At 32.3% G+C, this 17,356-nt stretch overlaps 1 protein-coding gene across 7 annotated transcripts; it reads right to left on the bottom strand.

Annotated features, from left to right (window-relative positions):
* Nucleotides 1-1,312: 1,312 nt before the first annotated feature.
* LOC131953743 (inositol 2-dehydrogenase) lies at nt 1,313-17,021 on the bottom strand. Of its 7 annotated transcripts, none has more exons than XM_059317088.1 (13): nt 16,917-17,021; nt 15,369-15,413; nt 13,438-13,532; nt 13,257-13,341; nt 11,895-11,968; nt 10,652-10,711; nt 9,071-9,235; nt 8,571-8,756; nt 8,319-8,411; nt 5,893-6,021; nt 4,983-5,151; nt 3,364-3,458; nt 1,313-1,677 (listed from the first exon to the last, which is right to left on the bottom strand). In XM_059317088.1, the coding sequence occupies exons 2-13, from the start codon at nt 15,403-15,405 to the stop codon at nt 1,555-1,557; spliced, it is 1,311 nt and encodes a 436-aa protein (XP_059173071.1). In that variant the 5' UTR covers nt 15,406-15,413; nt 16,917-17,021; the 3' UTR covers nt 1,313-1,554. The 7 variants fall into 7 exon arrangements, with proteins under 7 accessions (XP_059173071.1, XP_059173072.1, XP_059173075.1 ...); XM_059317089.1 differs by lacking the exon at nt 16,917-17,021 and adding an exon at nt 16,830-16,892; XM_059317092.1 differs by lacking the exon at nt 16,917-17,021 and adding an exon at nt 16,610-16,814.
* Between the last annotated feature and the right edge of the window lie 335 nt (nt 17,022-17,356).

Below are 17,356 nucleotides of genomic sequence, written 5' to 3'. Positions count from 1 at the left end.
GGTTGTTATGGTATTCAAGCTAGGTAGTTCGGACTAGGGAGAATGTGAGAGATACTTTGTGTAATGTCGGTAGTTTTATGTTTATTTATACGAGAATACTAGTTGAATAATTATTGACCAAGAAAATAATAGGCATCGTGTAAAGCGATTATCGCCTTTATCGTGGTGATGGGAATGCACATGGTAGTGATACGCTTTAAATGGCAGTAGATCACGTGATCAAACACGACACTCTCACAGCAGCCCTAACAGTCATGTACAAAATGTGTCATCTAGTCGATTTAGGTCTTTGTGCTAAATTTCTCTTTTGCACATTTTTCGTTGTGTTTTTTCTGGTTGCGCATTTTTCTGTTTGCGCTTTTTTTTTCCGTTTGCGTTTTTTCTGTTTGCGCTTTTTTCCGTTGCGCTTCTTTCAGGTCACCTATTACATGATATGGTTATAAAACGCAGACTTTGGTTTTTTGCGGACTTCACAAAGAAGAGTGGATGGATGTATTTGACGTATTAGTATTTTCGGTAATTGAACAAAAAAAAAAAGGCTAAGTCAATTTGGTTAGCAATTGGTAATGGTGTCATAAACAATGGAATTAGTTTCTTTTCTAAGTGTTAATTATCTGCTCACTAATCCAGTACAGGGGTCATCCATAAATGACGTCACACTCGTAGGGGGGAGGGGGGGGGGGTCCGTAATTTTGTGATGATGTGTGATGAGGGGGAGGGGGTCAGATGTTGCGACGTCACATTTTTGCATTATAAAAAAGCAATGTTAGAAAACGAATTTTAGACGTTATTTCGCGTTTTAGATAACTGTTTTAATAAATTGTAATAGTTTAGACAAGATTTTGGAAAAATATCGATGTTTTAAAAAAATTCAACTGCAATTTTGAGGGGGGTTGTAGGTTGAGGTGTGACGTCATTTTAGGGGGGGGGGGTCTGGCTTTTTGTGACGACGTGTGACGGAGGGGAGGTAAAAATCGTCCAAAAAAGCGTGACGTCATTTATGGATGACCCCACAGATGCTTGCGAGTTTTGTTGGCGAAAAAGAGCTCCCCCCATCTTGGACTAAGTTGGTAGAGCGGGTAACTAATTTAAAAAAATGTTATATAATCGAACAATACACTTTAGTACAATAGGCTTTCTTTTCTAAGTGATAAAGGTTATCTACTCATCAATCCAGCATAAATCCTTGCAATTTTAGTTTGTGAGAAAGCCCCCCCCCCCCCCCGGTTAACGTTGGAATATTAATTAATTTGTGATTCAATATATTTATTCAAAAAAGTCTTTTAAAAAATAGGAAACAACTCAGTTATAGTAAGTTTTTAATTTTTAAAAAATGTGATTGATAAATTTATTTCTAAACATGTTACACGTAATCACATAAGTCCGACACCAACCCCTCCACCACATAGTAACAGGTCAATAGGTTATTTCCACAGCTTCTCAAGGGCGTGATTTGATTAATAATTTGTGCACAAATTAAATATAAAATTGAATAACTAGAAATATTTCTTGTCATTCACAAAGTATGTAAATAATAGGCTGATTATTAGTTTCTTAGAAGCTGCCATCAGGGTCTATTGTGACCACTTTATTTTCAAGTCGTGCTTTCTCCGCGGCAAACACAAGAAGATGGCTGCTTAAAGTTTCTTCAGGTCCTGTTACATTGTCAGTTTCTCCCTGTTGATGATATTTTTTTTACTGCATACAATTTTCACTAAAGATGTCGAAAAACTAAATTTTCTTTTAAAATTGTTGCAATATTACTTTGAAGTGATTAACAATGATGTCTGAAATAACTTATCTAAACACCAGAACCAGTGTAAAATTTTATTTAAAAAAAAACAAACAACAAACAAACAAAAAACAACAAATATAAAACCTTTATTATAACAAGCTTTTTAAATCCACTGAAAATAAGGATATAGTTCTCTCGCTACGGTGAACTCATAGGGAGATCGCTAGTATTTAATCATGTTATATCCCCTTTTATTATTAAATATATTTAAAACCAGACCAGTTGTTTGCCCCTTCTATGTGGTCGATACACGGACGACCAACCGTGACCAAACAACATTCAGTGTGAACAAGAGCTTATTTAGTTATCTTCTATTTTATTATTGAATATAGTAATCTTTATTTTTTATGACTAATCTGATGTCCAATTAGATTTAAAAAAATATATATCCTTGTATGAAGTGGGTCAAAATTGGGTTACAAGATTTGCCACAAACTTACATACAAACAGACGTTGCAAAGTAAAAGATTGTTAAAAAAAAACAACCAAAATAACAAAAACGATATCCCTTACTGTCCTCAAAGAAGAAGGTATTTGGAAAGTTTGACCGGAATCAGTGCATTAGAAGTGGGTAAAAAAATCGACTTACAATATTTGCCACTAACCCACACACAAGCTGACGTTGTACAATAAGTAAACGTTTGTAAAATAAAACAAACATAAAAAAAACCCTTTATAGTAACAAGATTTTAAAATTAAATGCACTGACAAAAATTAAAATAAAATTAATTTACTTTCTTTAATAAAGCTTTGATCGCTTATGAGAACTTTAAAAGAACTTTTACATATTTTAGCTGTCCGTGACCACACTTTCAGACAATAGCAAGCTGATAAAGCGAAGGATAGCTCTTAATCTTTTCCTTAAATTCAAATAGTTTAAAAGCTGTATTATCTGCCCCTAATATAGCCTACACTAGATCGACCATTTCTATGACTGTAAATATTCAGCATGAATCGTGAACTTACAGCTCACCAGACTGGTCGGGTGACTGCGTCTAACTAGTTATCTCCCATTCCGTTATTGAATATGATTTTGTTATCTCCTCTTGGTTTCGGAACATTTTAATTAATTTTTAATGACTGGTTGAACATCTAATTAAATTTTAAAAGATTGACAGACTTAAGTTGTCATCGAAATGGAACGTATCTGGAAAGTTTGAACGATCGCTGCATTAGAAGTGGGTCAAAGATTACAAGATTTGCCACAAACAGACATTGCGAACTAAATAAAAGTTCGTAATAAAAGCACAAATTTGCTTAAATGATTGAGTACTAAAGGATGTAAGTCGAGTTTATAATGACTTTGTTAATGTTAGACTGTAAGATATACACTATGTTCAATCCCTTCATTAATTACAGGGCAATAATTTCACTAAAAATGGAACTCATTACTTGGTCAAGATTTTTACGTGTAGATCTAAATTTAAAGTTTATCAGTATCTTTAAAACTAATGATGTTTCTTTTAAAGTGTTTAATTTTTTTCATCTACAGTTTTTTTTCTCTGCCCTTTTATGTAGCCTTTGATTTAACAAAACATCTCTGCTCAATCAACTACAAAGCTACTTACTCTCAAAGTCTTTAAGAATGACTGCATCAAGTGAAAATCTGCTCCACCATGTCCAGTCATTAAGTTAGGATGATTGCTTACAACAGCATGGTATGCTAAAAAATATTGCTAAAATTTAAATTAACTTATGAGCACATACATTTTAAAAAAATGTCCAAGCTTCAAAAATTTCTAAATTTCTAGTTTGGTTAGTGATCAAAACCTGATTGACAGACTAAGTTCCTGCTTGAATGACTCTACAAAATGAAGGTCCACAATGAAAATTTACTTCATGTTTAAAGGATAAAATAACATGAATTTTTAGTAGCCATTGTACATTTAAGAGCATGATTTATTTTAAAAAAAAGCGATTTTTAAGCATTTCCAGATATTTAGATTTTTTTTGTGTGAAAGAAAGCAGTCAACTCATCAGGTTGAAGGCAGAAACAAATATTTTTTTAGTAAAGGAATTCCATTAAACATGAGCTTTTGTAAAAAAAATTTATCTGTACGGGACCATGGCTTGTCTGTTTATTAAGCAGCATATACCTGATGCTGCCAAGGTTTAGGGAATATACACATATTTCCAGTTGAATGTCAATATAAAAATATCGACGCATGAGAAAAAATATATATCCCTAAACCTAACTCAAACTACAACCAACCACAATCAGAAACTTTATCATAAACACAAACCATAGCCCTAATCACAACCGAAAACATAAAAATAAACAAACATAAGTCATAAACCATAACCCTCATTATAACTTCAGCCACAAACATCAAGATAAATATGATGAGGGTTAGGGTTTATTTTTGTGTTTATTTTTAAGCGTAGAAGTACACAGAGTGGAGAGGGTTTATATTTATGTTTGTGAATGAGGTTGAGGTGAGGGTTGGTTTAAGTGTATGCTTTTGTTTGTGTTAGTGTTTTTGTTTATTTTGTTTTATGATTGTGGTGAGGATTAGGGTTTATGTTTTTTTTTTTGCAAAGAACTGCGGGTAGGGAGAGGGTTAATGTTTATGCTTGAGGTTGTGGTGTGCCTTAGGGTTTATGTTGTTTATGAGACGTTAAAATGCGAGGAGGGGAGAGGGTTTATGGTTATGGTTGGTTGTGGCTAGGTTTAGGGTTATTATACTTTCTCAAATGTTGTTATTTGCATATTAACATTAGATGGAAATTTAATATATTCCCATAACCCGGGCAGCCCCAGGTATATGATGCTTTATAAACACACAAATTACTGTCCAGCTTGTTTTATATATATATATATATATATATATATATATATATATATATATATATATATATATATATATATATATATATATATATAAATTGAAGAATGATGATACTTACTAATAGTAGTAGTACACCTACTTCTGAACAGTAATCTATGTGACCAACTATAAATTATTTAGATCTCCATTGAAAAATATTTACACTTTTATTTTAACACTATAGAATGATGTAAATGAAATACACTTTATATTAGATTAGCTGGCTTTCAAAAATAAATAAATAAAAATACAATTTTCTGTTTGTGTTTCAGTCTTGCCCAAAAAAAAAAAAAAGATCCAATTATATTTTCTATTCTTGTGTCCCGTAATTATTGATCAGCTTATAGTTTATAACTCACTTGTTTGTTGTGTTAAGAAGTCGAAAACCTGAACATGTTCCCATCCATCTTCAAAAGATATTTCACCTCTAGTGCCATAGATTTTTACTTCTCTAGCACACAAACGTTGTGTGAAAGCTACCATATTAAAACACACAGTTGCACCATTATCAAATTGAAAATTAACCACCTGTGTAAGAAAACTAATATGTTTAATGATGCAAAGATCGAAGTGCAAATACGCAATTATTTTTACAATATCTTAATCAGTTGTTTCTCTTTAAACAGGAGATATAAGTTATAATAAACAATTAAGATGGGACGGAGTGGTCTAGCGGTACAGAGCTGGACTGCTAACCCGTAAGTCTCGAGTTCAAATCCGGGTTTCAGTCAGTAGACCGTCCCTGAGTCCACCCAACTCTGATGGGTACCTAACTCACGTTAGGGAAATTAAAGGTGGCTGGGCATAGTGCTGACCACACTATCTCTGTATATGCCGAGGTCACAGAAACAAGTGAACTCTACTTCACTTGCCCCATAGACTGTCAGGTTTGAAAGGGAAACTTTACTTTACTTTTTTATTATTAGGCCTCTTTGGTATATATAGCTAGGATAAATTTTCTGGAAATAGCTCTTATCAATTTTGATTAGATCTAGGCATACAGTTAATTTTCGCAAATCTTGGTCCATGTTGGAACATTCATTAATATGAAATTTAATTTATTAAAAATTGATACGCTGGATTTTATGTGAATTAGAACGTAAAACACAGTTGAAATAGTGTGCTCATATGAAATCAAAATTAAAACCCAACTTACTATTTGAAATAAAGCAAATCCAGATTAATTGTTGCTCAGAACAATCAACAACAAGCAAATTGAGTAGTAGTGTTTGCATAAACAATTTGATGGAATTTAAGACAATGAAATACCTGGTGTGAGACAACATCATTATCTGTGTCATAAACACATTTCCCATAAGGCCCAGTTTGTAGAGCTTCTGTGATATGTTCGATATCAACAACATCAGAAATGACTTTCACAGGCCAACCAGTACGACCCTGCATTCAATTAGAATTTCTGCTAGTCAGAGCTTTCTAAATTAAAAAAAAATTCTATAGCAAGTGTGCAAGTCAACACAACCAGCTGTCAGTTGTTGATGTCAGTATTAGAACTTGTGCCAGTCAACACAACCTGCTGTCAGTTGTTCATGTCAGTATTAGAACTTGTGCCAGTCAACACAACCTGCTGTCAGTTGTTCATGTCAGTATTAGAACTTGTGCCAGTCAACACAACCTGCTGTCAGTTGTTCATGTCAGTATTAGAACTTGTGCCAGTCAACACAACCTGCTGTCAGTTGTTCATGTCAGTATTAGAACTTGTGCCAGTCAACACAACCTGCTGTCAGTTGTTCATGTCAGTATTAGAACTTGTGCCAGTCAACACAACCTGCTGTCAGTTGTTCATGTCAGTATTAGAACTTGTGCCAGTCAACACAACCTGCTGTCAGTTGTTCATGTCAGTATTAGAACTTGTGCCAGTCAACACAACCTGCTGTCAGTTGTTCATGTCAGTTTTAGAACTTGTGCCAGTCAACACAACCTGCTGTCAGTTGTTCATGTCAGTATTAGAACTTGTGCCAGTCAACACAACCTGCTGTCAGTTGTTCATGTCAGTATTAGAACTTGTGCCAGTCAACACAACCTGCTGTCAGTTGTTCATGTCAGTTTTAGAACTTGTGCCAGTCAACACAACCTGCTGTCAGTTGTTCATGTCAGTATTAGAACTTGTGCCAGTCAACACAACCTGCTGTCAGTTGTTCATGTCAGTTTTAGAACTTGTGCCAGTCAACACAACCTGCTGTCAGTTGTTCATGTCAGTATTAGAACTTGTGCCAGTTTAGGCGAAGGTTTGTCCACATTATCGCCCTGACACACAGGACGTGCTATATGATAGCATTGAGTAAAAGTTAATATCCCTCCATACTAGTGAGATAGAACACTTTACTGATCATCTGTGTGTCAGGAATGTTGCCGGGCGCTCTCTTGAACCACCATTTAGCTCCTGTTCAATCAAGTAGTATCCTTTACTGCCTGTACAGGACAGCAATTTAACGCACTCCATGTGGTTAGGTAGCCTCTGGGAAATTTCATGTGCCTATCCAAACGCTACTGCCAGAGGACAACCCTGGTTTGATTTAGTCAACGGTTATAATATCCGACCATATCCATAGTGTATTGAGCTCTTTAAAAGCGATATAAATGCCATATTGCTCATTGTGGAGCCCAGGTACAATGTGTCATATGACTTCTAAGGCACCACAGGATACTCCTTGTTTGATTTAGTTATTTATTTAGGTAGCCTGCAGTGTACCACTATTTAAAATAAACGAAGGTACCTAAATGCTCATGGGGGAGTCTGGGTCACACAAGAATGCCAGAGTGCAGACCGATGCAATTGTTTACATTTGACCATTGAATCACGTACTACCCCGACCCTCTGTGCATGAGACCAAATCAATGGATCCCAGGTACTAAAACAGTCAAATAAGGAACTCCTAACCAGCATTCTTCTGCCAGGTTGCTACCTTTATTGTAGGAGTATTCTTAACAACTTTCCAAAGTTACACAGGATCGGATGAAATAGTGTTGTAGGCATAAAACACACATAGAGACATGCTTTCCTTTATATATATATATATATATATATATATATATATATATATATATATATATATATATATATATATATATATTTATATATGTATTTATATTAAAATATATATATATATATATATATATATATATATATATATATATATATATATATATATATATATATATATATATATATATATATATATATATATATATATGTATTTATATTAAAATGACTAACATTCTGTTAAATGTTTGTGGTTAAAAGCACTGATTTGATCTCACCGTGTGTTGTTTTACTCATCCAGTACTAGGCTTACTTAAAAAAATACTGGATTCAAACTACATAACTTTTGGATGCAGTGTTCCATTAAAAAAAAAATACAATTATGTTTATATTTATGACAAGGCAATTAACATCTAAGAAGTTATATTATTTTTTCCCAGAAACATAAGGTAAATGAAGTAGGCTTCATGTTTCACTGATCTCTGCATATGAAGGGTCCCCTTTATTTCACTCTTGGGTAGACTCTTGAATGCCACAGAGACTTGAATCTAGGATCCAAACTCAAGACCATGCCTTCCCAATTTTAAGATATGATCCCAATAATAATAATTTAACAATTTATTTTAAGCTTTTTAAGAAACCTAATTTATTTATGCAATAGTTTCCTTAATATTTAATAATAATTAAAACATACCTGTCTAAAAGCATCTAAGTAAATCTTCTTTGCAGAATATGGGCAGCTTTGTTCTATTTGACAATCCAAGCATCTACTTCCAGCTCGGGGTGGCTAAAATGAAATTTATCAAAGGATTATACCATTAGCTCAGTATTAACAAAAATCTATTGTTAATAAACCCTCCGACTTGTTAGATAGTAGTAGTCAGTTATTAATATTTTAAAATATACATACAATCTTGTAATATCTGCTACAAAATAAAATTGTTACCTTATCTCTTTTTGTGAAGTGTGTTAGTTTTCCAAATGAAGAAATACTAACACATTTCCTGGGGGACATCCAATAATTAATTAAGTCAACATCATGGCAGGACTTGGATAGTAAACTGAAAGTACTTTCTGCCTCTTTTCGCCAGTTGCCACGAACAAAAGAATGTGCAAAGTGCCAAAACCCAACCTGCATAAAACAATTCATGTTATTATAATGCATTGTATATTAGTATTATACATATGTATATACTTATATAACAATTATATATATGTAGTAAAGTGTTTCGTATACTAGCATAATAACAAAAAATAGAACATACAATTAAAACTTGTAGCTAAGCCTTATAAATTTTCTGTTTTTTCTCAGGTATAACTTTTTAAGAAACAACTAACAACTGCAATTATAATAGACCTATTTCAATAATGATAACCTATGTACTATGTAATATAAGGGAAGTAGTTAACCATACAAAGTTAGGGTATTACATAAAACCTACTCACTGGTTCTGTATGTCTAATGTTTGCCACATCACCTATTTGTCCAGACATAATGATCTCTTTAATTTTTTTAACCCAAGCAGTATAGCGAAGAACATGACAAACTGCTAGTTTTACATTCTTTTGCTTACATGTTTCAACAATTTCTCTGCAGTCTTTTTCAGTAACCTAGGAACATTTTTAATTGAAGGACATTGTCATTTTAATGCTGTTTGTATTTCTTGCACCATCATCAAATAAGCCACAATGATTCTCCTAGCTTGTTTTTCTAAAACAACAATCCTAATACATATTCAATTTATTTATTACTTATTCAATAACGTTAACAACAGTAGTCACAGGCCTTTTTTCACATTGGCCATTTAAAAAAAGCAAAAACACCGTAATAACAATATTTAAAAAAAAAACAAAAAAAAAAAACAACAACAATTGAGTGATAAAGACATAGCAGTAATATAGCACTCAAAAATTTGAAATAAAGAAATAATATTTCATAGTTATAGGCCTTATACAAAATGAGATAGAATAAGAATATAAAAGATGAATGAGAAATGTTGTAGTTAGTCAGTTAAGGAGGTCATTAAATAATTGTTGTTTTAGTTTAGTTTTGAATATATTTTCAGATCTAGATAGTTTTATTTTATTATGAAGATTGTTCCACAAATTAGAACCAGATAAAAAAAAAGGCCATATGCGCACATCTCTCCCTCTCAATGCAGCAAATTTTCCAAGGCTATGATGTAAGTATCTTCAGCAATATATGAAGAACTAAATGATATGGGCTTTTGTTGAAAATATGTTGGATTATTAGATGTAAAAATTTAATTTTATTTAAAGACAGAAAATAAAAATAAAGGCATATTGAAATGTAGAAACACATGTTTAATCATGTAATTGGAGAAGTGTTTATGATTGTGACAAGAAAGTTGTAGAGAACTTACAAGCAATATAAAAGCTATCACTGGCAAAATGAAGTCACTTGAGACAAATAGAAAAATATCCTTATGAAACAATGTTAGTAAAAGTTTAAACTACGAAAAGTACACAACACTAATGGCGTCACTGATTGGAGGATAAAAATTAGAATTAAAAATCGAATATTGAAAATGATACACAATATTAATGAAGTCATCTTCAATAAGATTCGCTTCCAATTTTAGAATATGAAGAAAATAACTATTTCATTAAAATTTGATTTAGATCTACTTATCGAGATATATGCTGTGAAATTTATACAATTTTCTCGGCAAAAATAATAAAAATATGTTTAAAAAACAACGTAAATACTATTGGATAGCCAGGTTTTAATAGAATCATTTAAGTCTCTTAATCAGTGTGCACATTTAAAATGGTGTATTGTTGACTAATAATTTATATATATTTTTTTTCCTTTTTCTAATAGGTATTGGTAGCAAATATTATATTAAATGTGTCAGGGTTTTAGCTATTTCTTTGCTTTGACACTGGTTCCATTTAATGTGTAGTAAAGCACCTTGCGTTTTAGCCAATAACTATTTTATAAAATATTTTTCGGAAGCAAGCCGATGCCTAGTAAAAATTCTAAAATTGAAGTGTAAAACTTACGGCCATGGGTTTTTCAAGTAGGATATTGTAGCCAAGTTTGGCAAAAGCAATGGCTGGTTCCTGTAATAGTTATGAAAAAACAACTGTAAGATTATTGAAAAACTATGCTCTATCATATTTTGAACTAACATTAGGTCCAGTGGCATTGGCAGGGAGGGGGGGGGGGGGTGTTATAGCCCCCCCCCAGTAAATTTTTTTTTTTATTGTCATATACCACTGTTCATTATTTAAATTATTTCTGAATCAGTATACATGTACAATTATGTAAGTTTAGAACAGTTGGCTAAAAACTGACGCTTTGTTCACTCCGAGTTGGTAATCCCCCCCCCCCCCCACCACAATTGTGTAGAGCGACATTATTGACTTAAGTATAAGCTGGGTTGGATAATTGACCTAAAGTGACCAGACAGAGGTGAATGAAGTTAACTCCCCCTTCCCAACCCACCCCGAACTGATCTGTTAAGTACATTTGGGAAAACGCGTAATGATGTACCAAAGTACCATGCCGACAGAATCATAGCTTTTGAAACGTCAAACTCAGTGAATATTGTTTTTGCAACTACCAGTAATAAGGTGTGTGATCTTTAAAGAATACAAAAAGCAGTAGCTAATTAAAATATGTATGAATTGAACTGCAAGACTGATGTTTTAGTTATATGTAGGCTATTATTCTGAATGCTTTTTTTATTATAATGAAAAGCGTGGTTTTATATCACCCAGGATTTCAAAAACTTTCATTATCCTGTAATATTTTAGCATTTATGACAACAATATATTTAATTTTAATTGTAGACAACATATTTTTGTAAAAACGAATTATGTTAAGCTACTCTATTACATTTTGAAGTAATTATTGATTTGTTTTGACATTTATAATTAAATATGTATACATGGTGATGGAGAAATTTTGTAAACCCCCCCCCCCCCCCCTCATGAAACGATGATGGCTACGCCACTGATTAGGCACATTAAACTTATATATAAAGAAGATAACTGAATAAAATAAATTTTGTTAAAAAAATTAAAAACAGTATTCTAGATGTGTAACATCAGATGTACATTCTCAATTTTTTTTTTTAGCTTCTGAGTTTTTTCTGCAAAAACATGAAGGGAAGATAATGTAATATTGGCAATAAAATAAAAGTCTTTAGATTTAATTATATGCTTGTAACATTAGCTTTAAAACAAAAACAGACCCCAAATTAAAGAAATTTATTCAGGATTAGTTTCATAGAGTTATTACTTTGTGGTCTTGATCCACTGTAGCTATGATCACAAAATCAGCAAATTTTTCAAACTCTACAACTTCTTTCCAGTCTGTGTAGGAAATAAGCAAACAATTATAAAAATATTTTGTTTTGTATTAAAAAGTGTGACAATAATAAAAGAAAAAACTTCCTTATTTTGTAAAATATATTTTAGATGCTAAATTCATTTTTGAAGAAAAAAAATTAATTCTTCCCCCACACACATACTCAAGTTGTTGATACTGTTATGATGCATGTTCTGAGTATAGATTGGTGCGAGTAAATATTGGATTGGTGCGCAATAGTGAGGTAGAAAGTAGAAAGAACGTTGTTGAGATAGAATAAAAGCTAGAAGTTAGGGGCTAAGTATTGAAGAAGCAGGTTGTGGTTATGTTGTTGATGTAGACTGATATTAGCACTGTTTGAATAAAGACTAAAGTAGGAAGAATTAGTATCCTGTTATATTTTGTGATGTCTGTGACCAAGCGTTAACTTATAGAAGGAGTGAATTTTTTTAGAAAAACGCCCACAGTGGTTGATGATGGTATTAAAAAGGTTGAACCCTCTCACAGCGAACCCTAACAGATACCATACCTTGTTGAACATATACAATTTTTTTTGAGGAGGTGGAAAAATGACTAAAATCTAATGGTTTGAAAGATAATTGTCCATAGTTGAATGACTTTATTTCATTAGTTATTTTTAGTGTGCATGAAATGATAGTATTATTAGTGAGGTTCCTGTTAGGCCATGCTCTCGCTTAGACGCCCCAGGGCATGCTGTATGAAAGTCTTTGAGCCTAAGCTAGTCACTCTCCATTATAGTGAGGTAGACATCCCTCAGTGACTACCCATGTGTCAGAGACATTGTAAGGTGCTTTCTATTTAATCACTGAACATATGGCGCCAAGTCCCATGGGGGAGAACCTGGGCACCAAGGCACCAGAGTATGCACCTCATTAGATTTAGTCAACGAGTATAGTAGTGCATGGTATACAAAGTGTATCACACTCTGTAAAATTATTTTAAAACTGCAGATTATACAACTAATAATAATTAACAAATTAATCAATCATGCTACAAAAAAAGGTTAGTGTAATGTATGATGAAACTGCACTTTTGTTGGGTTTTTGATAAATGAAACTAGATGCTATAACTATTTGGCTGTGAGATATTTTGTCTGAGGTATTTTGTCCATATCTTTTGCCTTGGTGTATTTTGTTCCAGATATTTTTTTGTCCATGTAATCATGTGTCCTGATATATTTTGTCTGAGATCATTGGTCGTAAGATCATTTGCCCTATCATTCAGTGTCACCCTAAATACACATTAGGAAAAATATTTTTTTTTTATAGCTACCTTTGAAAATTTTATCTTCTGTGATGGTTCCTAGTTTTAAAAGCTCAGATCTCCTACTGTCATTTGGCTCAGCAACACCAACAACCTTTTGTAAGATTAAATGTCACAAACATCTTCTAATACACATAAAGAAAGAAAAATTTTGAGTTATAAAACAAAAGTATTAAAAAGTCATTATAACCTCCATTTCATTTGGAAACAACTTTGCATATAAGGCATAACCACTCCCTCTTGATCCTGCTCCTATTACAATACAAGTCAAGGGACAGTCTTTTTCTGAAAAATTAATATAACACAAAGCTATATTTTAAACTGTAATATTTATTCTAGAAGCAAAATGAGGAAAAACATAAGCACATTTATTTTTCTAAAACATCTAGATCAATTAATTGTAAATAAAGTTAGCAAAAAATTCAAAAACAAAAAAAACGTGGCTATTAAAAGACAACTTAAAAAAGTAGAAGTTATACTGTATTCATCCATCATCATCAATTCAAAAAACATAACTGCAGTGTCTGTTTAAAAAAATAATCATTTGTAAGTCATGTGCTGATGTTTTATTTTGGTTTGTATGGGAGGCAATGTTCTCTTAAAGCTGTATGGCGGCAGTGTATTTGTAGAGCTAATACACTGTGGTTTTGTAAGGGATAATGATAGGGTGGAATGTTTGGTATAAATTTTGTATATATACTTATATATAAGTGTTAGATAGGTTGAGAAGGGGGGGGGGGGGGGGGGGGGGGGGTGATGTATAGTGACATGATTTATATTACCTTTGATTTTGCTAACTTTATGGCATTTAACATTTCTTCTAATAGATCATTTGATGAACAAAATAAAAAACCCAAGCATATTGGTAGGCCTAGAACATAGTCATGGTTTGAATGTGCGTCTGTGTGGGGGAGGGGGGGGGGGGGGGTAGGGGTGTTTCAAGAAATGGTACATGATCTGATGCTGAAGTTATACTGAAATGTTTTATAACTGTACATGGAGTAGATAGTCATTTTTGGTTTATAACCAAAACCCCAAAGGGAAACAATCTAATAACAATAACAGAGGCCTAGGTCTATTACCTGTAATCTAAACAATTTACACCTAAAATAATAATTAGTCATACATAATAATAATAGGCTTTTGTGAATTATTTTAATACATTTTCATAAAGTATAAAATTGAGAAAAAAGCCTATTCTATTAATATCAATGACATTTAAATTTAACTAATTATTAACTAGATTTACCTTTTATTTCTTACTTCAACCGTAATATAAAAGCCAAAAAGTAAAAGGTGTGACAGTAACATTACTAACATGTAGATCAACATTAAAATACATAGCATAGGATCTATTGCTTTTATCAGGACCTGTGCTATAGCACATGTTCTAATATAATTTAGAAAGTATTTGAAAGTCTATACTAAAGAGTGTAACAAAATTAAATCTTGATGAATATTTTTAGGCCTAAACACATTATATTATATATATATATATATATATATATATATATATATATATATATATATATATATATATATATATATATATATATATATATATATATACAGCACTATCTATAGTCTATACTCACTATTACTATAATTAATAATTACAATTAGGCCTACACTTTTATTGGCGAACTAGGGTTTTTACTTGTCTCAATGATTGAGACAAGATTGAGTCAATCTTTATTAATAAAAATAAATATATGAGACATTTTTTTTATAGTTTATTACACTTTAATAAATACTATTATAGAGTAGTATAGAGTACTAAGATCTAGGGGCCTATTGACTTTGAATATCATATAGAAATAGATCTATGCATAGGGTTGCCAGGTGTCCAGTTTTGAACTGGACAGTCCAGTATTTGAGCAGACTGTCCAGGATAAAATAAATACAAATACTGGACACGTATATCATATACGGTATATGTTTTACCCCCCTTCTTCTGCTTTGCGGCATACCTGAGAAGGGAAGGATGGAAAGGTGTCCAGTATTTTCGGAAAAGTTATCTGGCAACCCTATCTATGCATTATTAATTATTATATTATTATTATAGGCCCCAATGTTTTTTAAAAAAATTATATTTAGATTTAACTTTATGGTGATTCTAACCTTTGTTGGTTTGTAAAACTCCAGCATTTTTACTCATCTTGCTTCCTGAAATAGCAATAAATTTAATAAAAATATAGATCTAGATTATAGATTTAGAACTAGATCTAGATCTACTGATAAACACTTGCCTGCACACAAAACTATGCAAAATGAGTTAAATTTATTTTATAAAGAAATTGTGATTCAATTTTACAAATATATTTTTATAAATTTTTAAAGATTTGGACCTTTATCAGCCATGTTGTTTTTCCTATATAATTATAATTAATTAATTAGTCATAGTAATAATGTACATTTTTAAAAAAACAAAGCATAACATCAAACAGAAACAAGCCTATTACTGCAAATTTACATAATCATAAAGGAACCATCCCTGATTCATAATTTATCATTAGAATTCATTTTTTTTTTGCAAACATATTTTATAAAATTTTCATTTGTGTTTCCCATTTGATTCATTTTTTACACAGATTATTTATATTATTTATTAAGACCATAATTTTAAACAGGACAAAATTTATTTCTCCTCTCCTAGGAGCTTCTCCTTGAAGCTAGATCTAGTCTAGAAATATAAATTTGGTACCAATGGAAATCTTAATCCTTCCTCTAACTCATATAATTTTAATATAAAATACTCAAAAAATCATTTTGTATGCTACAACCTAGATCTAGATTTGGTGCGTAAAATCGGCTAGATCTAGAGAGAATGTACTATTTAGAATCTACTCTAGTAATGTGAAAAAAAGGTGCCTCATTCAATTTTAGTAATTATTTCACATGTATAGGAGGATTTATGTTTTGAAAAATACAAAAATGTTTCAAAGTTTCATTAATAGAATCTATACCTGTTTTTAAATAATTGTAAAAAAAACTTTTCTGTAAAAATAAAGACTAGCGATGTTTTCATCAGATACAACCAAGCTCATTTACTTTTGCAGCCATCTTTTTTTTTCTGATATTCAGGCAAACCACTCTAACTTACAGATGGTCGCCTTTTATATAGCAAATCCTGCTCGCACACACACACTGCTGTTTTAAGTTAATTTCTGGCCTATACTGATATATTTAGCCATTGATTTTGGTTTATTATTCAGTTATCTAGATCTAGATTCTATATTCTAGATCTAGATCTATAGGCTAATAATATTTGACACACACATATCACAAGAAACTGGACTATTAAAGCCTTAACAATGAGGCAACCTTTACGCACATTACTAGCATCGGCCGATTTTACGTACCTTTAGATCTAGGCCTACCTTTAAAGTTTAAACTTTAAATCTAGATCTTTTACAGACTAGTTAGATCTAGATCTAAAAAATAGATGCATTTGTACTACAACTGTTGTAGGCATCTAGATCTAGATATATCTACTATCTAGATCTAGGTCTAGTAGTTAGCTAGCTAGATTCTTCGATTTTACTAGGCCTAATTAATTTGGTAATAATTTATTGGGCCTACGTGTCTGGGACAAAGGCCATGGGCTTATCAGAATGGCTAATCATTTTGAAACATCATGATTATGATTTGTGATAGTGATATGCTTACATTACAGTTCAGATAATGCGGTTAGTTAAGGGTGATGGGAAATTGCGAAAAGCGAAATTGTGAGGCGGTAAACTGCGAGAAGAAAATGCGAGTGCTATGAAACTTTGGGGAGTTGATTGCACGACTCGAAGCGCCCCGGGTTCCCCTGCGAGCACTATGGCGCCTCTGCGGTAGTGTAATAGGGGCTCCCGTGGGTGAAAGACACTGAATTAAAGTTGTTTTCTTTCCCTTGGCATAGAATCGAGTTGATATAAGTCGTGAATAGACTGGTTTCTATGCAAATAAAGCATTTATTGCTCCTGGAAACATCATTAGCGTTACACCTTGAATGTATTCATTATCTTTATCCTGATGACCAGAGTTTCTTCCAGGCATCTCTTCGGGGGGGGGGGGGGGGCAGAGCCTCCTCCCCGAAGAAAGTCTACCCCCCCCCCCAGAAC

The sequence above is a fragment of the Physella acuta genome, unplaced genomic scaffold (assembly GCF_028476545.2).
Source record: "Physella acuta isolate Inbredline_101_S28 unplaced genomic scaffold, ASM2847654v3 ptg000944l, whole genome shotgun sequence".
NCBI lineage: Eukaryota > Metazoa > Mollusca > Gastropoda > Physidae > Physella > Physella acuta.
This window is presented reverse-complemented; position numbering and strand designations above follow the sequence as displayed.